The following is a 24,007-nucleotide window of genomic DNA, read 5'->3' as shown; positions in this document are numbered from 1 at the left end:
GCCCAATTAGAGAGGGGCACTGTCGCCAGCTTCCCTGTCTCCGCCCTTTTCCTTTACTCAGCTCCTCTACGCCGTCTCCCGCCCACTGGGCGCCGCTGGCTAGCCGGGCTACAGAGTAAGCCTCCAGCAGGGTAGAGTGACGACTCCCCGACCGGAAGTTATTCTTGAAGCTAAGGTGGCCATAAGTGATAATGGCAACAGGAGTTTTTCTGGCTTCCTGTTTCCAGGGTGACGTAGATTTTTTTTTTTCCTTCGCCCCTTTCACCGTTACCCTGGGCAACAGCTGAGACGTCTGGGAAAGGATGCATCAGTAAGTAAGCCCAAAGAGGTGCCGTGGGTGACCAGGAATCCCATATTAGACAAGTTAATTCATACTCTGGACTACAGGTCCGGTTTCCTGGCCCTTATTTTACAGATACTTCTGGTCACTTACCTAGATGGACAACCGTTTAGAGCTCCGAAAATCCCTCTCCTGCCCGGAAGTTGTATTTGGCACTTCCGAATAGGGTCATGGCGGAAGGGTGTGAATAGCCTCGCCGCCCGTGCCCCAGGGAATGCCCATGCCTGACCTTAGTTGCGAAGTGAGGTGAGTCCCTCGGCCCCCACCAGTGGGGCAGGCCCGGGCCGGACAGTTGCTGTGGGACGGAGCGCTGAAATGGCGAGCGGGACTCAGAGCCGCTTCCGTTGGAAGGTGGTTTTCTTTCCGGGCTGGCCTGGCGGCGGCCAGGCCCGCCCCGCCTCCGCCCCACTGAGGCTCTCAGCGGGGTGAGGCCACTTTACCCGCCGCGCTAGCCTAGCCAGAGCCAGCCGGGCCGGGAGGGCCCCAGCGGGGAATGGGCGCGGACCTCGGGGCGGAGCTCCTAACTCCTGCAAAATGGAGCTCCTGACCACGCCTCCGCAAGTTCCTATTAAGTACTTTCGCTCCCAGGCCTTTGGAGGGAAGAGAATTCGGGAACTTGAGGAAATCATTTTACACTCTCAGCTGTGAAAGAAAAAGATGAGCCCCTATCACCAGGGCAAGACCTCAGTCTTTTTCCCCTGCCACTTGCCTTCCCGTTCTGATTTTCCCCGCTTTCCGCGTCTCTCCTTTGTTAGCTTTGACTGCGGTTCTGGGTGGAGGATATACTATCCTAATCCTACAGGTCTACAGTTTATTAAACAACATGGTGAATATTTAAAACTACTGTATTGCTTTTGTATGGCCCTTTACAAAGTTAATCATACATTATCTTGTAGTTTCTTCTGTATGCTTGAGTCAAGAACTCTGTCATCTTGGTAATACCGGGTTGGATGCTTAAAGCTGCAGCAAAAAGACCAGAACTTTCAGGTAAATGAAAATTGTTCCTATCCAGCCAGTCAACAATAAGGATGCAAACCTACCTTCTCTACTTGATTTCTACTTCATTAGTATTCACACTCCAGCCAAGATGAACTCGCTTGTTTCTTTGCGGTTAATTACTGAAATCGATTGTAGGCACTCTCCTTTTGTGATTCTCTATCTGATTCTGTTATTTGTTATCTGTGGGGATGTGTTTCCAGATTTTCCCCAGCAGGAAGTAATTTCCTCTGAATTTATCTAGCATTTTTTTGTACATCTTTTAGGACAATCAGTATTTTATATAATAGTTGCTTATGTTTTTAGCTTCAGTGCCATGTCTGCACCTAGATGGAATGGTTTGTATCAGATTCGTCTTCCTGTCATTTTCACCCTGCACATAATGTTATTTTGGTAAACACTTTCTGAAAGTTTGAATATATTGGGCATCTCTTGGATGCCCAAGACACTTCCAGCTGAGTTTAAGAGACCTTCAATTTATCAGAAATTCAGCAGAGCCCCTGCTACTCAACCTTTTCCTGCATTTCCCCATTAAGTCTTTTCTGACATGATTTTTCCCCAATGTTTTATAATTGAAAGTGTTGATATATTTAAAAGCTGAAAGAATTAAAGAATTCATGTATCCTTCTTCTATATGCAGCAGTTAACATTTTGCCATATATTTTTCATTCCTCCTCGCTTTTTCATTGTCATTGAACTATTTGGAAAAAAGTTGCAGACACCTGTTGTTAGGCAGACACCGTTAAGATTTCCAGCATGAATTTCTAAGAATTGTGAAGTTCTCCAGCAAAACACAATATCATTATTACAGCTGTTTTGTAATGTTTAAAATCTAGCCTAAGTGCAGATTTTCCTCTTACCCAGGAGTATATTTTATACCTTCTCCTTCACAGTTCTGCAAAAAATAAAAATCAAGATCCAGTCAAAATTTATATATTGTATGTGGGTATTGTAATTCTTTAGCTTTAATCTAGTAGAGGGCCCCCGTCATCCCCCCACCCACCCCCGTGACATTGGCATTTTGAAGAGTTCAAGCCATTAGTCTTTTTGGAAATGGGCCCCCATTTTCTTGTAAACGAGAAGTTAGTCTAGAGGGTTAAGTGGAACATTTTTTTTTTTTTTGAGAGGATATGTCACAGTATTCATACTTTTCCAGTCATGACTAAGCCTTCTGAAAGGCAACTATATGCACCTTTGCTGTGAGTTGCTGGTTAAATTCATCACCGTTCTCTGCACACTTACCCACCTCTGGTGTCCTACAAAGTAGTGAGTAGCATTTAATCCTGTGTGTGTAGAGTATGTGTTAATGACTTGGGTCGGCAACACAGAGTAACTACCTTTAAAAAAGTGTTGCTGCTACTTTGCCTATTCTTGGAGCTGATGCAATGTATTTCTGCAGTAAAGTGTACTGATGTCAGCATAGTTTCATGAGTTTCAACTCCTGGCACCCTGCAGACGTTGTTGAAAGATGTGTAGGCCCTGTAATTCAAATACGGATGAATCTTGATGTTATCAAAGCAAATACCAAGGCAACTGTTGGCCATCTGGTTACATTCCAATTTAGGCAATGTTATTTTTCTCCCTGAAATTCTCTTGCAAGTCTTAATTGGTCCTGGTGTTTTTGCGATAGCTTTTTGGTAGCATTAAGTAGAGTCTATTAAAAATTGCAAAATCAAGATTATACTTAACACTTAGTACATGAGATACATTCCCTGCCCAATGGATAGAGGAGTGTTTGTGGAATTTACTTCATAATCACAAGAGGAAAACTCTCAAGACTGCCAACCTCATAGACTCCTCCTAGCCTAGACTTATATTTGATCATGAAAGATAAGTGAAAGGAAAAAAATGCACATTCAGGGAGCAAAAGAAAATGCTCTGGGAGGGCAAATCTCTTAGATTGGTATAGAATGTTTTTAGCCATCATATTGAAAATACGTAATGCATCCCGTTAGTTGCTTCCTTTGTGTACAAGAAAATGTGCTTGTGTGAGAATACTCTAGATTTAAGTAAGGCAAAATAATATACCAATTAAGATCACAGGTTTTAACATCAGACCTGAGTTTCAGGAATAAGACTATTCAATAGCTGGATGATCTTCCACAGCCCTTCAGTCTATTTATTAAATGGGGTCTTGGCCAGGCATGGTGACTCACACCTATAATCCTAGCACTTCAAGAGGCCAAGGCAGGTGGATCACTTGAAGTCTGGAGTTTGAGACCAGCCTGGCCAACCTGGCAAAACGCTGTCTGTACCAAAAACGCAAAAATTAGCCTGATGTGGTGGTGTACATCTGTAGTCCCAGCTACTCGAAAGTCTGAGGCACCAGAATCGCTTGAGTCTGGAAGGCAGAGGTTTCAGTGAGCCAAGATCGCAGTACTGTACTCCAGCCTGGGCAACAGAGCAAGACCATGTCTCAAAAAAGAACATAAATAATTTTTATTTTAAATGGAGTCTTAAAACTGCTAAGGATTGTTGTACAGAATTCATTCAAATATGTATACAGTGCCATACCTTGGTTTATAGCACATGGAATACAGTCAGTGTATGGTGGTTAATAACTTCTAAAGCAGTCCAAATATTGACATCGAATATTTAGCGAGTAAAGGAATGAATCTTCAGACAGTAGTTCTCCAAGTTTAACATAGGAAACTTAATTAAAAGTTAGGGTCCAGCTGCCGTGACTCATGCCTATAATCCTAACACTTGGGGGGGCTGAGGTGGGCGGATCACTTGAGCCCAGGAGTTTGAGACCAGCCTGGGCAATATGGCAAAACCCTGTCTCAAAAAATACAACATATTAGCCGAGCAGTGTAGTGTGTGCCTGTAGTCCCAGCTACTTGAGAGGCTGAGGGAGGAGGATTACTTGAGCCCAGAAGGTCAAGGCTGTGGTGAGCAATGATCACATGACTACACTCTAGCCTGAGCAACAGAGCAAGACCCTGTCTCAAAAAAATAAATAAGAAAAAAAAAGCATTTTGATTTAACAATTCTAATTTCTGGAGAACTCCAGAAAAATCTGTATTTTTAATAATTGTACAGGGAGTTTTGATGCAGATGATCTGGGGACTGGGCTTTGAGAGGCACTATATAAAGTATCAAGCAACTTTTCGCTTTCCTTGCATATTGTTGAAATAGCTAACTAAATATTTCAGGAGCTGAGCAAATACTTTTTTAAAAAAGGTTAATAGCCAGCATTTTTAGGACCACCGCCTAGTACTGAATTTTGAAATAAGAAAGCTTATTAGAAAAAGACATTTTGCATAAGTAGGATGTATCATTACTAACTTAATAATAGTGTCTGCTGCTGGATTATCTCTGAGCCAGTGGCATCATCCAGGTTCACCCAAGAACAATTCCCATTCTTAGGCCCAGGCACATTTCAGAAGCTAGACACCACACATTTTATTCACATGAGCTTGAATTAATTAGCTAAATTGAACACATTGCAACATTTTTCTACCAGCAGATGCCAGATAGCAAAGCAGAATAGAATCTACTGTAGTCTCCAACATATGACATATGATGTTACTTGGCATCTCCAGATAAACATTATCAATCCATATTAAGCATTCTGCTAGCATGTGGGCAGTTGCTTGAGTAAGAGTGAGCATTACTACTTTATGTTTGCTGAAAAACGCATTCTTTCTGGGCTCCCTTTTTCACCTTTTTCTCATATTTACATTCCGAAATCTAGTATGTTTTTGAAAATTCATATATCAGTTAACCACAAGTCTTGGATAAGACAAAAGATAAAAATTTTATTATTCTCCCATTCTCACAACCAACACTAGGCAGGTTGAATTTAGTATAAAGGAGCTAACTTAATAAATATTCACAAAAGAAATACTCTTTACATACAGTATCCTTTACAGTCCATGGTCATGATTGCTCCTGACTACTACTTCAGTTTCCAGAGATTCTATTTTTGCATCCCAGTGCCCATTAATGATAAAATTAGACAGCTTGACCTATGTTCACAGTGGCTCTGTGTTTTACTGTAGTTGCAAAGTCAAATGCCTACAATGATTAGGCAAGTAAGGTAAGCAGTAGAAAGGACTGGAGAATTCCAGAGCATATGCTTACCTAAGTTAAGCATCACTTCCCAGCCCTAGCCAAATTTTGCCGTGTTGAAACGTGGGCTTGATGTTGCCAGATTTGTGAAATAGAGCTAAAGTTTGGATTTTGTGTAAAATGTCCTGATTTTTAAACGTTGGCTAAATACTTTTTAAGTATCTGTAAACCAAAAAATATTTAAGTAGATAGGATCAAGGGTTACCAGTTTATGACATGTTGTTTCTTAACATGAAAACATGAGTGGTGTTTTTGTTGAGAATCTCAAAATGCTTCAGAAGTGTTTTCTTTTTGCCATACATCAAGTGCATTGGTCAGGGTTCAGCAGCCAGTCACCTGTCATCTCCATTAGACATTCAACATAGATTCTTATATACAATGAGCTTCTGTTCCCTTGGATACAATTTTAAAGGTTTTACCCTTTGCTGCCCTTTTAAAAGTTTGTTCACATTTTCTCAATTAAGAGTTCTTTTATGAAATAGGTTTGCTCTATTATCATACTTTTTAAAACATTTAAGAACACAATTTGGCAGCACATCCTGCTTCAAAAGTAAGTTAAACAGGTTTTTAAAGAAAAGCACCTTTAAATAGATCATGCTGTTTTATAGGTACCATGATATTTATGAAGATTCAAAGATTTTTAGAGACAGAAGATACCTTATGGTAATCTAGGACAAGTCTTTATTATAGCAATATGAAAATTATTCCAGGTAACTTTTCCTGGAATAATAAATGTCATACTGTATTTCTAAAGACTTTTACATCTACTTATCACTTAAACCTTATAACCCAGTACAGATAATAAACATATTTTGTATGAGAAAACCAAGCCTCTGATTGGCTAAGAAAATATTCAAGGTCACACTGTTAGTGGTGTGGCCAGAGTAGAACCATGTACCCCATTTAAAGTATAAATGTGGGCCGGGTGCAGTGATTCACGCCTATAATCGCAGCTCTTTGGGATGCCGAGGCAGGCGGATCACAAGGTCAGGAGTTCGAGACCAGCCTGACCAACCTGGTGAAACCCCATCTCTACTAAAAAAGTAACCAGGCGTGGTGGTGCTTGCCTGTAATCTCAGCTACTTGGGAGGCTGAGGCAGGAGAATCACTTAAATCTGCTAGGTGGAGGTTGCAGTGAGCCAAGATCACACTATTGTACTCCAGTCTGGGTGACAGAGCGAGACTCCATCTCAAAAAAATAAAGCATAAATGTGAAATGGAGTACAACTAGTTAGCACCAGAGAGCAACCCTGTACTTCTTATAAAATATAAAGGTGAAATGGATTGATTAGAAAAAATGGCAGACTCTAGTGTAAGCTTCTGTTTTATTTAAGTCACACATTGGATTTTTACTGTCATAGTTTATTTAAAACACCTGGAATCCTAAGATATGCTCGAGCATTCTATTTCAAACTTTAAAACTGGGTCTTGTACAATTAATATCAGCTGATAAGTTTAGATACATTAATAGAGGGGGAAAGGAATTACAAGGAAGATACAGTGACAGGTTAGGAGTAGTAGGCACATGTTATGGAAGAAAACACATAGACCCATGGAATGGCTCCTTGGGGCTCCCAGCAAAGATCAGATATTAGATTAAGGAGACTTAGTGTGGGGAGGACAGTTTTAAAAACATCCGAATCCCATCCTGAACATTTTTAGAAATGAAGACTTGACATTGGCATCCTCAATATGTTTTCATGTTGATGTTTCTGATCCATATGTATACATTATGAGTTTGAATTTTAGTAATTTAGTCTACTTCTCTGTCTGTCCCCTGTGTGACCACAGCTTACATTTTCCAGATGGCTAGATGAAAATAGGTACAGTCTAAAGCTAATTGCTCTGTTCAGCTGTTTAACCCAAGATCAATATTTTTCTCATATGAGTCGTAATATATCATGATGAAGAGAATTTAAAAATGCCAAATTTGTAAGCTTTTAAAGTGTTGCATTTTAAGCTTGAGATTTGAAAGTTTCCGTGATAGTGTTTAAATAATATTGAATGCTATAAACAAAATCTAGTCAAAAAGCAGTTTTTCTTCCTAAGAGATTTATTTCAGAATGGCATCAAACATGCAACTGGAATGCTAAATCCTCAAATTAAGAAGAAATTTTTAAAAAAAGAAAAACTACATGTTGGTTAGAGCCATTTGTTGGTCCGATGTGACACAGTTCCCAAATCAAAGAGGAAGAAATGTTGTGCTTTAGTCAATATGCTGCACTTGTTATTTCATCTACCTCATTCCTGAGATTTGTTTGTCTTGTATTTTATTTTCACCCTCCTTTGCAAAGGTTGTTAGTAGCTTCAAAATTTCCCATTTCAGTAGAAATTGAAGATTGTATGTTACTTCAGCCTTTGTTGACTTCTGCACACCATAGTCTATTTTTATCTCTCCAATGTCTTCTTAAATGTCGTTGATAGTCCTTCAGTGAAGCACCATACTAAACCTACTTGGGACCTCCCTGTCAATCCTTCAGCATAGAGAAAACTGAAAAGAGACCTTGCTTTTGAGTAAGGCAGACCCGAGTTCAAAATTTGTTTCTTCACTTACTGACTATATGATGTTGGGCAAGGTAACTTTTCTTAAACCTTGTTTTAGTCTGTTAAATTTCATCATATACATATGTGTACCCAATTTATAATTACACATATACACATCCACCTCCCGATGCATCTCTCAATATTGGTAGTTCAATTCTAAAATCACCATTTATGGTGATAAATGTTATTTTCAAAATTACTGCAGAAAATTCCTTAAAATGTCTACATAGTTGAAATACATGCGTTACTTCATGCTAAACACTATGTTGCTATTGTTACTCTTAAGCAAACTAAAATTTAAGAGCCACAAAGCTAACTAAAGGAAAGAAGCTAAGGTAAATGTTTTGATATTTAAACTATTCTGCCTTTAATATAACTCTTAGAGTATGGGTATTGAGAGAAGAGGTGAAGAATTCTAAAATTTTTTTGCTTGTTATAGGTTTTTTATCATGCTTTTTTAGTAATAAGCCTCTGTAACTAATACATGTTAATAAACTTATTTTTTCTGAAAATCTGGTTTTATGCCAACATTATAATGGTACACTATGGTAAGAATTGCTGACATTCATTGAAGAACTCTTATGCCAGGGATTGGTCTTATGCCTTTATATGAATTATATCTTTAACACGCCAGCCATCCCAAGTTGATGCCATTGTAAGCTTTATCTTGCAATTAAGACTGAGGCTTAGAAAATTAAGTAACTTGTCTAAGTGACTAATCTACTTCAGCTGCTGCTTTCAACCACACTATACTCTTCTTTTTACCACCACTCCACCACCCACCATCTTGCCATATCTTTCTTGAGTGATTATATCCACCTTTGTAGCTTATACTACTGTACAGTTGACTCTGGGCCTCCAGTCCATTTTCCTTTCCTCTTAGACTTGCACACTCTGTGAATCTAAACCTAACTTATGGTCTTTACTCTTCCTTCTCACCCTTCTCCTCCTGTGTATTTCCAGTATTAATTAATACGTGTATATCCACAATCAGTGTTAGCTCACTTCAGTGATCTGTGATCATTTCCTTATCACCTACAGGTGGTTGGGGGTGGGAAGGTGGGGGATGTTTGAATCTCAACTTCTTGTACCCTAAATCACCTCTTATATCTTCTCCTCTTAGTGTCTGTTATCTCTGCTTTGGGTTCATACTTTCATCATCTTACCTAAACAATTAGAGCTTCCTACCAATCTCCTTTTCTCTAGTGTCTCTTCTCATTTTTCCTTTATTTTGTCTAGAATATGTGTTTCCAAAACAGGAATCATGTCACATAACTACTTAGAGCCATCCAATTAGCTCCCTCTTGACTATAGGATATGAAGTCTAAATTCAGTGTTGCAGACTGAATATGAACTGGTCTCTACTTGGTCAGTCCCACCACAATACCTGGTGCACACTGTCCACACACTACCCTCTAGCCATGTCCTCCAGCAGAACACTTTTTTTAATGTGTCTTCATTTGAACGTATTGTTCTCTTTGTCTAGAACATCTGCCCCTTGCTATGCATCTCCTTCTCTGCCTGGTAAACCCCCATTCAACTTTCTGGGACTAACTCCAATGTCATGTTTAATAATTCTTCTTCAGAGACCACCCATTGTCCCCTCTCCTGGGCCAAGTTTTTCATTTCTTTTTTTTTTTTTTTTTTTTTGAGACGGAGTTTCACTTGTTACCCAGGCTGGAGTGCAATGGTGCAATCTTGGCTCACCGCAACCTCCGCCTCCTGGGTTCAGGCAATTCTCCTGCCTCAGCCTCCTGAGTAGCTGGGATTACAGGCACATGCCACCATGCCCAGCTAATTTTTTGTATTTTTAGTAGAGACAGGGTTTCACCATGTTGACCAGGATGGTCTTGATCTCTTGACCTTGTGATCCACCCACCTCGGCCTCCCGAAGTGCTGGGATTACAGGCTTGAGCCACCGCACCAGGCCGGTTTTCATTTCTCAAGGCACAAGAGGCATGCTTCATTAAAGTACATTGTATTCTATTATAATTATCTATTTGTGTGTGTCTCTTTCTCTACCTCACCTCTACCAAAGAAAGGAATGGTTCTTATCCACTCTGTCTCCCTCATTTAGCCATGGCTGGTACATTATAGACATTTAGTGTGTTTGTTCAAAGAAAAAAAATATGTTCATAGTCAGGCACTTTATGATTCCAAATTCTTTTTATGTTACATTCGTTAGTTATCTACTCTGAAAAAGCAGTGCCTTTGTTGTCACCTAAAACAACATTCTAGTGTTTTTATCACTCTTGTCTTTACTATCCAGTGTTTATTTCCAAATAGAATACAAGGTGCATCATTAATTTTGACCTATCAACTCATAATTTCTGGCCACTTTAGAGATTTATAATTTCTTGAAGAAAGAACTGGGAGCTAGGCTCTTTTTCCAAATATGTAACGTGTGCAGGGAAGACAGAATTCTGTCTTTCACTAAGACTTTGACTTGTAGGTCTCATGCAAGTCCACAACATTTACGTTCGAGAGATGACATAAAAGCCAACCTTTTCATGACAAAATTATATAAATCTTAGTATTTACAGTTTGAAGTGTCCTGTTGTTGATTCCTTTTGTTTCTATGAAGTTGCTTGCCTGATTAATGGAAAATCTATGGAATGTTTTGCTGGCCTGAGTTAACCACCACCTCATCATGGCTTTTACTTAAATTACTGCTTCATATACTTCCCTTTGCCTATTGGACATTTATTCTGAAAGTCTCAGAAGCATATCTTAATTATTAGATTACAAAATTGAACTCCTGTCTTTCCCTAGCTTTATGATTTCACAGTGCTGCTAGTTGCTAAATTGAAGCACCCATTTTTCACCTGCATCTAAACTATTTGAATAGCCCTGTAATTGTCCTCCTGAATACATTTAGTTCTGTTCAGGTCATTCTCATTCTTAAAATATTTCAGTGGTTCCTTATTTCCTTCAAAATCAATTTGATTGCAGTTTGGTTTGGGTTTGTTTCCAGACAGGTGCTCTCGACTTTTTTTTTTTTTTTTTTTTGTATATATAGCCTTCCTGGCCTCCCCCATAATGCACATATGTTTTGTTGCCCATCTTCATGCCTCTGCACAAACGGTTGTTACCTGCACCTAAAGTTCCTCCCCCATCATCTGTAACTGACACAATTGCTCCCTATTTGTGTTCCCATGGCATTTTTACAAATAATTCTAAGTATAGAACTTACATTGCATTATGGTTCTTTGCTTATGTGCCAATTCGTTCTCCCTCCACCCCCATACTTCAAGATCCTCAAGCCTGGAGACTATGCCTTAATAAGTCTGACGCTGAATTAATTTCAATGTAAGATGACGTGCCATTTGAATACTTCAATTTTGTTCTTAACCTTTTCTTAGTCATGGATGTTCATGTAATAGAAAGTAGAAATAAAGCCCATAAATAACCATTAGTTAACATTTTGGCACAAAATACTGTACTTGTGTCACTAGAAGCCCCCACATCAGAATATCTTTGTGATAGGAAAAAAAATGACAAAGTCTTTTTTTGCCAAGTCTGCAACTCTTTTGCAAGATTTTATCTTTTTGTACTTAAATAATTCCTTTATAAAAAGACAGCTTTCTCCAGGATGGTCTAAGCTTTTCACCTAATAGAGAAGAAAGTCATTGTTCACTTGATTTTAAATAAATGTTACATTCAGAAGAAATAATAGCTTTTACTGATTTCAAAATTAGTTATTTGTAAATACTCTTATTTTCCTTAAATTTGCTTAATATATAGCATCTTACTATATATGCCATATTGAAAGTGACATTGCCCTAGGAATACAAAGTGTGTTCTAGGCAATACTGGTCCAATAATTGTACTTTTAAAGAATTCCAGAATCACATAACTTTAGGAAACAATATATACTCAGTTTTCCTGTTTGAAATTTATCACATACTTGAGCATATTAAAGTTTCTAAGCAGTCTTGCTGTTAAAAAGAAAGTTTAATTTTTTTTCCTTCCCAGGGCTTCTCAAATTTAATAACTATGGAATCTTCCCAGAAAGTCCATTAACATTTCAAAGAACAACAAACATGGTTATTGTATTGATCATCAGTCTTTTTACCAGCATTTGAATATCCTTGATGCCTGAAGACAGTCAGAGGGGTATATAAGCAAGCGAGATTAAAAACAATCAATTTTCAGATCCTAAACTTTTATATGTAGTGTCTGCTGATAATGCATTCCCGAGAAAATGGATCCGTGGATAAACCATCATGCTTCATCTCATTTCCTGTGTCCCCATTCACCATTTTCTTTATTTCTTGAGACAGGCTCTCTCACTCTGTCACCTAAGCTGAAGTGCAGTGGCATGATCATATCTCACTGCAACCTCAAACTCAGGCTCAAGCAGGACCCTCACCTCACCCTCCTGAGTAGCTGAGACTAACAGGCAAATGCCAACATGCCCGGCTAATTTTTTTTAATTTTTTGTAAAGATGAGGTCTTTCTTAATTTTTTGTAGAGATGAGCTCCTGAACTCATGCAGTCATCCCACTTTGGCCTCCCAAAGTGCTGGAATTCAGATGCAAGCCACCGCACCAGGCCCACAATTATTTTTCTAAGAATGTATGAAGGAAGGCATCTCTCTAACCCAGGTAGAATTTTACCATGACATATAATGCTCCAGGGAGTAAACATCTCTTAGGAGATAAACACAGAGACAAGGAAACATTGATAACTCTAGTAAGAAAGACTAAGGGCTTTACTAATTATTAAGTAAGTAGTGCTTTTGCAAGTCAAGAGACTGTTCTCAGCTTTCAACAATACTGAAGGAATACCTAATTGAGTAGTCTGCTGGTCATTTAAAATTATTTTTTGATGATAGGCACTACATGATTGTTAGCATAAAACTTAAGTTCAAAGATTGAAAAAAAAATGTCCCATTCTTACCTCAGTGTTTACATCTATAAAAATGAAAAATAGGGCTAGGCACAGTGACTCACGCCTGTAACCCCAGCTTTTGGGAGGCCGAGGTGGGTGGATCACTTGAGGTCAGAAGTTTGAGACCAGCTTGGCCAACATGGTGAAACCTCATCTTGACTGAAGATACAAAAATTAACCAGGCATGGTGGCACACACCTGTAATCCCACCTACTCAGGAGTCTGAGGCATGAGAATCACTTGAACCCAGGATGTAGAAGTTGCAGTGAGCTGAGATCATGAAACTACACTCCAGCGTGGGCAACAGAACAAGACTCTCTCAAAAAACAAAAGTAAAAGAATAGAATTGTAGCAGTAAGTACGTTTTCAGCCATGTATAAACATGAACTAATTGAGAAAATAAAGCTATATCCTTATTGACAGATACATGGCCAATCACTTTATTTTTTATGTTCAACAATTACTTTATCAGTGTATAATTCCTTTTGACCAATTTCATACCAATTGTAATAACTGAATCCAAAATATTTTAAAGTTTAAATTTATAAACATTTTTATAGCAAAGAAGTATGCTAGGAAGATCATTAAAATATCAGGGATGAAAATATGAAAATATTAGAATAAAGTGGGTGGGAAATAGAGGTCCAGGAAAAAAAAAAGATGATATAAAATTTCTAACTTAAAAATGAGCTATTTTTATTAATGGATGATGGTAGCTATCAAATTGCTATTATGTATAGATTATATTGGATATGTTTTTTAAAGACTGAGATGTTATTTTTAAATATGCCAGAAAGTACATCCTTTATAATTTAAATTTATGATAAAAAAATTTAAACATCAATTTAGAAATGTATGAAATGATACCTAGTTTTCCAAAATATCTTTGGGTGTATACAAGTAGAAAATTTGAGGACCACTGACGATATATTCTTAAAGTTCAGAAGTACACTTCAGTGATCGAGTCTGGTCTCACACCCGTTATGTAATTTGGTTATTCAACTAAATCACACCAGGGGTTTTTAACTTGCCAAATGTGTATGATTGATTTGGAGGCAATTATCTTCCCTAGACATGTCTTTTAACTCTCATTCCTAAAGCATACTAAAATATTTCATGACAAAGATTTGGTTCTCTTTCAAGTTTTTCTGCCTTAATTTTAGCTCAAATAGCAACAACAGGTTTGTGTACCTTGTCATGATTTTGAAATGCACTATCCATCAAAAAACTATTATCTCTGGGAAAAATTACAAACTAGAAACTACATAAGAAAAAGAAGCAGCAGATTATTTTCCATTTATCTAGAACAAGGGCTTCAAAAAAATGATGAATTGACACTGTGAACATTTTAAGTTTGGTTCTATTAATGTAAGAATAATTTCATTTTACTTCTGTAACTTAATGTTTTCTCTTAAAGTATACCTTGGCGAGCTGCATCATTTTTAAATTTGGCATAGTATTTCATTGTGTGAATTTTCCATGATTTATTTAACCTTTGACCTGTTGGTGAACATTAAGCTTCATCTATTGCTGAACATTTTGCCATTCAATGCAATGCTTTAATGAATATTCTTTTATTTTTATACATTTGTGCTGTTGTTTCTTTAGAGCCAATTACTGAGTCAAAGAAAATGTGCATATTTAGTTTTAGTAGATACAGTACTGCAAAATATCCCTCTAAAAAAGCTTAACAACAGTGCTAATTTCCCATCCCTACCTGTGGAAACTATCAGCCTTTTGACTTTTTGCAGTTTCAAAAGACATTACACGTGCATTCACAGACACAAAAGCAGTCTTTGCTTAAATGTCACCTTCTTAATGAGGTCATCATGATTTTCCTCTTAAAATTGAAATACCACCCCCACCTCCAGCATTCCTTAATCCCCTTTATGCTATTTTCTATAGTTCTTACTACCTTCTGGCATGCTGTTGTTTCTCTGTTCTTACTCCAGACTGTAGGCTCCAAAAAGGCAAAGGTTTGGGGTTTTATCCTGTTTATTATGAACAATGCCAGGCACATGGTAAAAAACTCACATATTTATTGAATTAAATGGCCATGGCAGTTGTAGAATACACATGAATTTCAACCACAGCTGTTATGTTTCTCCTTTGGTCCATCTGTCCCTGGTTTAAATACATCTCACCTGACAAAAAAGTTCTCTCTCTTTTTTTTTTTTGAGACAGAGTTTCGCTCTTGTTACCCAGGCTGGAGTGCAATGGCGCGATCTCGGCTCACTGCAACCTCCGCCTCCTGGGTTCAGGCAATTCTCCTGCCTCAGCCTCCTGAGTAGCTGGGATTACAGGCACGCGCCACCGTGCCCAGCTAATTTTTTGTAATTTTTAGTAGAGATGGGGTTTCACCATGTTGACCAGGATGGTCTCGATCTGTTGACCTCGTGATCCACCCGCCTCGGCCTCCCAAAGTGCTGGGATTACAGGCTTGAGCCACCGCGCCCGGCCAAAAAAGTTCTCTTAAAAGCAGCGACAACTCCTTAGAGCACGTTACTCTAAGCAAATCACCCATGTCTGGCTATTAGCAGGCCATGTGGGAGAAGGAAATACTGTCGTGCACTGTATAGCAACATGCAGTCAATAGTAGACTACATATGCAACAGTGATTCTATAAGATTATGATAAACCTGAAAAATTCCGTTGCCTAGTGATGTCATAGTGTTGTAACACTTGTGATGTTGTGGCAGAACACTTTACTTTTTCTGTGTTAAGATACACAAATACCATTGTGTTACAATTGCCTGCTGTATCAGTAAGGTAACATGGACATCTTTATAGCCTAGGCCCAGTAGACTCTACCATATAGCCTACGTTTATATTAGGCTATACCATTTAGGTTTGTGTAAGTACACTCTTAGGATGTTTGCACCATGACAGAACCACCTAATGATACATTTCTGAGAACATATCCCATCATTAAGAAACACATGACTGAACTCTTCCTACTCTGGACTCCCAGGGCAGCTGATTATCAAGAAAGTATAGCTCAGCCAGTGCTGGCCATCCAACCACCACCTTGCTTATTTTAGCCCTTCCCTTCCTGTTTCTTTCCTGCCAATGCCTAAGGGGGCCTAGAAACAAGAACCAACCCTATTAAAACAGAGATTCTACCCAGGTGAGTGACTGGCACTGATCTCCCCCCCCCCCCACTAGGCGCAACCCACTCCTACCAGCCCTTTGGCTCCACACCCTTTCCAGTAACAATGGCAGCTTAGTCAAACAGAACTGAGGTTTGGTAGAGCACCAAGTTTCATTGTTTTTGTCAGGCCAGATTTTGGATGTGAAAGAGGTTATCAGACTAAGAGAAAACAAAGAATAGTGACTGAATTCAGAGTAGCTGGAGTTACTTATGCTAAAAGTTGTTCACCTACCACTTTAGCATTTTGGTGATACATACAAAAATCCTTAGCTGCTATGTATTCCCTTCACATTTATCAACATCTATAATGTCCTCTCTTTCAGTGGCATACCATGTCAGATTTGCTTCAAATAAGGAAATTTGATCGTAATATTTTCACTGTGATGTCTTTAATGGAGAGGCTAGGTGGTGTTTTTGATAGCTCAACTCAAGGCTAATCAGGTCTGTAGTGTTGTTAGCCTTCATCCTAACCTGGAAAAAAGAAAAGCAGTGATCACTAGGTACCACTGGCAGACCTAAAAAGGAAAGAATATGGTAGGAGAAGCTGTGCAGTCTAAGGAAATTGCACATTGTATTTACTTCATATTCTATTTAAGTGGTGAGTTGCTTTATTCCTGGTCCATTACTTATTTCACCTTCTTGCTAGAACACTATAGGGGTGACACTTGATGATAAAGTTCTGGAAAGCAGATAGAGGTTTTCAGGAACTTGGACATTCCAGAATAAAAATCTGAGCAAGAGAGATGAAGAGACTTGGATACAGAGGAGAAAGCTTTTATTAGGAATGTCAAAGTAGTGGAGTGGGAATAACAAAGACCAGAAGCAGCTTCACTTGATTGTAATTAATTTGCAGGGGTTGTTAAAGGTAGGCACCAAGCCAGCATCACCACTTTATAAATAATAAATCTGTGGGGGTGATGTTGTGAAAGAGGCATGCTAAGGTTGCATCAGCAAGGTGAATCACTGAGTGGGTGGGACTGTCTAGAAAAGCATCTGTGTTTGGAAAGGGATCATTCTACAGTTTAGTCCAGAACACCTTGAGCATACAGCATAGCAGAATCTTGGCTGTAATACTTGAAGCAAATATCACTAGCAAAAACGGTATGTTTGCTGGGATGTTCATAACAAATACTCCTGGTTAAGTATTTGCTGGTCCTTTAGCATATAGAATCTCAGTATTAGAGGAAAATAGCAAGCTGAAAGCACACCATATTTCCATTCTTCAGTAGCCAATTTCACCTATTGCATTACTTTGTTACAAATTGCAGCTGTGTAGCCAGTAACTGATCCATAGGATGCTTTGTGTTAGGCACAAAGTAGAATCCAGCTGTTAGCTGTTTGTTGAAAGAAGTAAGAATCTTAGGAAATGTTTGCCTGCCACTTCCTCCTTTTCGTAACTACCTGCCTCACCCTCTCAACTGGTGGTCATGTTTTTTTTGTCACCCACCATTCAGGAGAAATGCTATCAATGAACCACGCTGGCTACACACACATACCTTTTCCTCAGATGATATTAATCATCTTTGCCTTAAAAACCAAAGCTCTACCAAGTTTTCACTATGAGAGAAAAATAAATTAGAACACCCGCCAGCCTTGTAGTTAACATAGCTGATTAATGAAAGTTGACAAGATGCTTATACAAACTATCCCAAGGTCACAGGAAATTAATGGCAATATTATGCAAGGGTGGTTCACTTTCTATAGGAATTTGGATTTTACTGCTTAAACTACAATGGAAATGTCTCAGGCAATCTGCTTTGGGAGTTTATACTTGAATAACACTGATTTCTCATTCAAGGGGAAAACACTGTATCCAACAACTCCAACATGGCAGAAGTGAAGCCAGTGTTCCGGGAAGTTCTTCCAAAACAAGGTAGTACATCACAAATATTGAGATCATTATTACAGAGACTAACCAAGTGATAGGCAGTGTCACATAGCAGGCTTAATAGCTAAACATCTGCAGCTGTTGTGTTCCATATTGTCTCATTTACTGTTTACTCTTAGTATATGCTTTTCTCATCAGTATATTATAAAGGAGGGATCCTCACTTTTTTCTTTCCAGTAAAAGGATAACAAATGAAGCATTGTTACTTATACCTAAAATTGCTAACTACAATATGAATTTTTTTTTAAGAGAACATGTTTTCACTCGGTCACCTAGGCTTGGATACAGTCGGCATAATCATAGCTCACTGCAGCCTTGAACTGCTGGGCTCATGTCCTGGCCTACCGATTTGCTAGTACAACAGACATGTGCTACTGTGCCTGGCTAGTTTTGTTTTTGTAGAGACTGGATCTCACTGTGTTGCCAAGGCTGTCTCGAACCCCTAGGCTCAAACAATCCAACCCCTTTGAGATCCCAAAGTGCTGGGATTACAGGTATGAGCTACCATGCCCGGCTCAATATGAAATTCAATGAAGGATATAATGGAATTTACTATAATGTTAATAAGGTCTGAAAGTGGAGAAAGAGAAACCTTAAGTGACAGAAAAGCTGAAGGTTTAAACAGGCATTTGAATATGTATGTTAAATACCATACTTTGCTATAGTTTTTGCACTACATATATATATCCTGCCCAATCTTATTTTAAAATAAAACTTCTGACACAAAGTTTTGTCTTATGATAACATAAATTCTTGGGTAGAAAGTTCAAAACTTATTTTCCTCAGAAACACCCCAGTAGTAAGAAATGCTGCCTATAGGGTGACTATGATCTTTCTGGTCCCACAGCAAAACTCAGTTTAGGTACAAGAGTTTTTCAGTGACAACGTATTAATTTTTTAGACCTTCATTCTAGCTGCAAATCCAACTACCAAACCACTGGGTTACTTTTCTTAATTCTTATTTCTTATTAAACTTAGGGCCATTGTTTGTGGAAGATATAACCACAATGGTGCTGTGTAAACCCAAACTTTTACCTTTAAAATCTCTGACTCTGGAAAAACTAGAGAAAATGCATCAAGCAGCACAGGATACAATTCGCCAACAAGAAATGGCAGAAAAGAATCAACGGCAAATAACCCACTGAACGGTAACTGAAGCACTTTAGGGAACAACCTGTCTTACCTACTGTTTAACAGTAACTAGAAAATCATATGCTTCTGTGTGCTGAAAGTAGTATTTGTTAATATTATCAATAAAATTGATAGTATTCATATAAATACAAATATACCTAAGATTGATGAAATTTGTATTGTGAGTGTAAACACTCTGGTTTGTATTGAACATAGTTACTATGAACCAAATTTTATGGGGTTTTTTACTCATGTTTTTAGAACTGTGTATTATTTGTTCACCATTCCTGTTGCTATCTCTTATAGATAACATTCTTGGGCACAAGGGACTAATAGATCTTTACACATTTATTAAAATCTGAATTGGAAGATATATTCCAGTGTTGCATAAAGTGTTTGTTGGGCTTTTACATTATTGAATTAAACAAATCAATTAAAAAAATTTTTTTAACCAATTTTAGGTGCCATGTCACATTTAATACTGTCATGTGTGACCAGATCCTACCAGTAATGATAAAACTGTATTAAATCTCATTTTGAAGAAACCCTCCCCTACTCTGTAATCAGCTAAGCTTTTAATTACATTAATGTTAAGGACTTGAGAATTACATAATGGTGTTTATCATCCAGGTGTCAATTAAAAACCTAAAAATGTTAACTGTATTATAAGCCTAGGTAATATGAGGTAAATATGAACATTAAACTTGGTTTTAATTCTAACAGACTGTATCTAAACTTGCAATCGGTATACTCCTAATAGTACCCACATAAATTCTGAATATAATTGTCGGTTTGCTGCATTCAATATTTGGCAGTTTAGCATACACCTTGAGGGCTTGCTGAGTTATTAGGCTATGTAAAAGTGGTTGAGGCCGGGCGCGGTGGCTCAAGCCTGTAATGCCAGCACTTTGGGAGGCCGAGGCGGGTGGATCACAAGGTCAAGAGATCGAAACCATCCAGGTCAACATGGTGAAACCCCGTCTCTACTAAATATATAAGAAAAATTAGCTGGGCCTGGTGGCGTGTGCCTGTAATCCCAGCTACTTGGGAGGCTGAGGCAGGAGAATTGCCTGACCCCAGGAGGCGGAGGTTGCGGCGAGCCGAGATCACGCCATTGCACTCCAGCCTGGGTAACAAGCGAAACTCTGTCTCAACAAAAAAGTGGTTTCAAAGTATGATCATTCTTTTGTTATTAATCGGTAGGTCATATTTTCTCAGACATTGGGTAAATGTCAAGCTTTCAGTCTTTGGAGAATAACTTTTTTTAACACTAGCCATTATTTGGTAACAGAATTTAGGAATGGAATGATGGAAGGTATTACATATTTCTAAAACTTATTTAAGCTCTAGATCAGGTAAGAGTGGAAGAAAGTGATACTGCATTTCTTTCCTGAGCGTATTCTTAATTTACTATTGTACTTTTGATTTAAAAGTTTGTAGGAAAAAAAAGTTTTCAAGGAACACTAAGATTAAATTCACTAAGTTCAAATATGCTTCCTTATGAGATTTAAAATTTGCTGTGTGAAATTAAAGTTTAAAAGATCTAAAATAAATGTACTCCCAATAAAGAATCAACACTGCTTCACATCTTTTATTTTGGTGTACATTCTTCTAGAACCAGGTTCATTTTTCCAGTTTTGTAGAAAAATAGATGTTCCAGCCACCATTTACTTCACTGTGTAGTCTTTTAAGACCAATCAGTATGTTCCCTAGAAAGATGAATAAGTCTCACGACTAATTTTTTTTTAATTCTTTAAGACAAATAACTTTCTTTTTTTTTTTAACTTCCAAAGCACAGTATTTCAACAGCAGCAGCCAACATGGGGTTTTAGCAGCTTAACTTTACCCCCTAAATAAAGCTTTGTATAAACCAGTGATTTTACTACAAAAAACACTGTCCTTGAAAGAAAGGAGTGGCAGTCAGACATCAATGCAAAACTTGGAATGATTAGGTCATAAACATGGCACTTAACAAAAGGTAGCTTATTAGAATATTCCACTTAAGGAGAGGTTTCTTTTCTGTCCCTCCTTTGCCCCTCAAAAAAAAAAAAAAGAAAGAAAAAACATTACCTTTAAAAATTCCCCTTAAATGTAGGTTTATAAAATGTCAGAAATGCCTTGTACCCAAAACAAGTGCCAAAAAAAAAAAAACTTGTGCTAACAACTCTTACAATTCAGATATATATTTTTATAATATCTAAGACTGCAAGAGTTCTTATATTCAGTAGCTCTCTGGTTTAAGACGACCTCCATCTCCTTCGCTTACAAAACGCTTTCTGCCCCTGTAATGAAGAAAAAAAAAACCCATGAAAACAGATACAATTTCTAACTATAGTCAATAAAAAAATTTAAAACTTGGTATTTTTTGGTTACATATTAGCTTTTAAAGGGTTTTCCTTTAAAAAAAAAAATCAGCATACCTCTAATTCCTTTGGAAAGGATTCCCTACTCTATAAAAGCATAAAAACATCAATGTCAAATCTGAGTTTGTTTTTTTTAGCACTATCCAAATAATCACATTTAAAAAGTTGATGTCAAACTAAAGCAAACATTTTATTTTATTTAGAAGTTTAATATTTATTTCTACATTATTATTATCTGTAAACTTAACAGTGAGCCAAATAGGAAACACTAACATAATTCAGAATTATGCAAACTGGAGCTGTGGAATCTATCAAAATATCCATGTTTGACAATTTAAAAAAATCTTGTATCAGCTATAGAAAAACGGTAACTTGAATGTGGGAAAAACAAATCAGAATTATAGCCTATGCTCCATTTAGAAGCCCTGCTCTATAATATATAAGCCCACACTCCAGCTACATGTAGTAGCAACAGCCCAGAAGGAACAGCTGGACAGTGGCCTAAAACAGTAAGTGGGAAATAGAACTTGGGCAACATTAGCCCTTACTCTCTGACTGCAGGCCAGTATGCACAAGCATGCAAAACCACACACAAATATGCACCTCACCCAAATAGGCTAAAAGATAAAGGACAAAAGTCAAAGCAGTATGGTATGTATAAACAGAAAGTTTAGTTATCTCCTCATGTGACCCTTGAGAATAAAGCCACACAGACTTTGAAACAGAGGCTGAAAAACTTTCAAAAGGCCAATGCCAGGGTACTGGCCACACACTTTCCAGTGAGAACATCCCCACACACAACCACACACCCACTTTCCAGTGAGAACATCCCCACATACACCCACACATACACTTTCCAGTGAGAACATCCCCACATACACCCACACATACACTTTCCAGTGAGAACATCCCCACATACACCCACACATACACTTTCCAGTGAGAACATCCCCACATACACCCACATATACACTTTCCAGTGAGAACATCCCCACACACAACCACACACCCACTTTCCAGTGAGAACATCCCCACATACACCCACACATACACTTTCCAGTGAGAACATCCCCACATACACCCACACATACACTTTCCAGTGAGAACATCCCCACATACACCCACACATACACTTTCCAGTGAGAACATCCCCACATACACCCACATATACACTTTCCAGTGAGAACATCCCCACATACACCCACACATACACTTTCCAGTGAGAACATCCCCACATACACCCACACATACACTTTCCAGTGAGAACATCCCCACATACACCCACATATACACTTTCCAGTGAGAACATCCCCACACACAACCACACACCCACTTTCCAGTGAGAACATCCCCACATACACCCACATATACACTTTCCAGTGAGAACATCCCCACACACACCCACACACCCACTTTCCAGTGAGAACATCCCCACATACACCCACACATACACTTTCCAGTGAGAACATCCCCACACACAACCACACACCCACTTTCCAGTGAGAACATCCCCACATACACCCACATATACACTTTCCAGTGAGAACATCCCCACATACACCCACACATACACTTTCCAGTGAGAACATCCCCACACACAACCACACACCCACTTTCCAGTGAGAACATCCCCACATACACCCACACATACACTTTCCAGTGAGAACATCCCCACATACACCCACACATACACTTTCCAGTGAGAACATCCCCACACACAACCACACACCCACTTTCCAGTGAGAACATCCCCACATACACCCACACATACACTTTCCAGTGAGAACATCCCCACACACAACCACACACCCACTTTCCAGTGAGAACATCCCCACATACACCCACATATACACTTTCCAGTGAGAACATCCCCACATACACCCACACATACACTTTCCAGTGAGAACATCCCCACACACCCACACACTTTGCAGTGAGAACATCCACACATAGACCCACTTTCCAGTGAGAACATCCAATTAGCCTCAATTCTCCAACCTGTAAAGAAGTCAAGGAAGCCACATACAGTACAGATAACAGCCTAGATCTTTAAAGCCAGAAAAGTCCTGGATTCATACTTGGCTTTTACCACATACTAGCCATGTGACCTCAGAAAAAGTACATTATACCTTCCTAAGCCTCAATTTTCTCATCTTATTACTGATAATACCTACTCTAAAATAACACTGAAACTACTTGTAACAAAGGAACTGCTCCACAAAATTAGTTTCCTTCAAATGAACTGGGACTTCATGAGGCAGTCCTGTACAGATTTACAAGGGGGCTAAAACAAGCTTCGCCCTTGTTTTTCCATGAACTCAAAACAAACACGAGTCACGCTCTTCAGTAACTTAAGGGAAGATATTTTTCTTAAAGAGCTGGAATGATAAACTATCTTAGCCCTTAACCTTCCCAAAGACCTCATCCACTATTTAATATTGAGAAAGTAGTATTTAAATAAAGTACCTTGAAGGACAAAGATCTCTGAGTTGTTTGGAAATTATTCCAACTTGAAAACATTCTTCTACAAACCGCTCCAGTACAGAGTATGAATGTGGGACATCCAGATTAATGTCCGGAATTTCATTGTAAATTCTCTCATAACCCTACAACAATGAAATTACACA

The 24,007-nt window shown here is 38.4% G+C and overlaps 3 protein-coding genes across 8 annotated transcripts in view; 1 reads left to right on the top strand and 2 right to left on the bottom strand.

The window, feature by feature from the left end:
• The window catches only part of SHOC2 (SHOC2 leucine rich repeat scaffold protein), an 86,735-nt gene extending 86,064 nt beyond the window's left edge, over positions 1–671 (bottom strand). For both annotated transcript variants that reach the window (XM_078346486.1, XM_009010273.5), the window contains exon 1: positions 434–671. The gene's annotated coding sequence lies outside the window, so the exon portion shown is untranslated. The remainder of the gene's footprint in view (positions 1–433) is intronic.
• BBIP1 (BBSome interacting protein 1) lies at positions 257–20,585 on the top strand. 2 transcript variants are annotated; one of them, XM_009010275.4, is made up of 4 exons: positions 257–310; positions 1,237–1,327; positions 17,797–17,871; positions 18,865–20,585. In XM_009010275.4, the coding sequence occupies exons 2-4, from the start codon at positions 1,291–1,293 to the stop codon at positions 19,029–19,031; spliced, it is 279 nt and encodes a 92-aa protein (XP_009008523.1). In that variant the 5' UTR covers positions 257–310; positions 1,237–1,290; the 3' UTR covers positions 19,032–20,585. The 2 variants fall into 2 exon arrangements, with proteins under 2 accessions (XP_009008523.1, XP_054099286.1); XM_054243311.2 differs by lacking the exon at positions 257–310 and adding an exon at positions 495–586.
• The window catches only part of PDCD4 (programmed cell death 4), a 28,360-nt gene continuing 24,934 nt past the window's right edge, over positions 20,582–24,007 (bottom strand). For all 4 annotated transcript variants that reach the window (XM_078346488.1, XM_078346489.1, XM_009010272.4 and 1 more), the window contains 2 exons: positions 23,847–23,986; positions 20,582–21,299 (listed from right to left, as the gene is read on the bottom strand). In XM_078346488.1, coding sequence (XP_078202614.1) covers positions 21,239–21,299; positions 23,847–23,986 — 201 coding nt within the window. In that variant the 3' untranslated portion in view covers positions 20,582–21,238. The remainder of the gene's footprint in view (positions 21,300–23,846; positions 23,987–24,007) is intronic.

The sequence above is a fragment of the Callithrix jacchus genome, chromosome 12 (assembly GCF_049354715.1).
Source record: "Callithrix jacchus isolate 240 chromosome 12, calJac240_pri, whole genome shotgun sequence".
In the NCBI taxonomy this organism is placed as follows: domain Eukaryota; kingdom Metazoa; phylum Chordata; class Mammalia; order Primates; family Cebidae; genus Callithrix; species Callithrix jacchus.
This window is presented reverse-complemented; position numbering and strand designations above follow the sequence as displayed.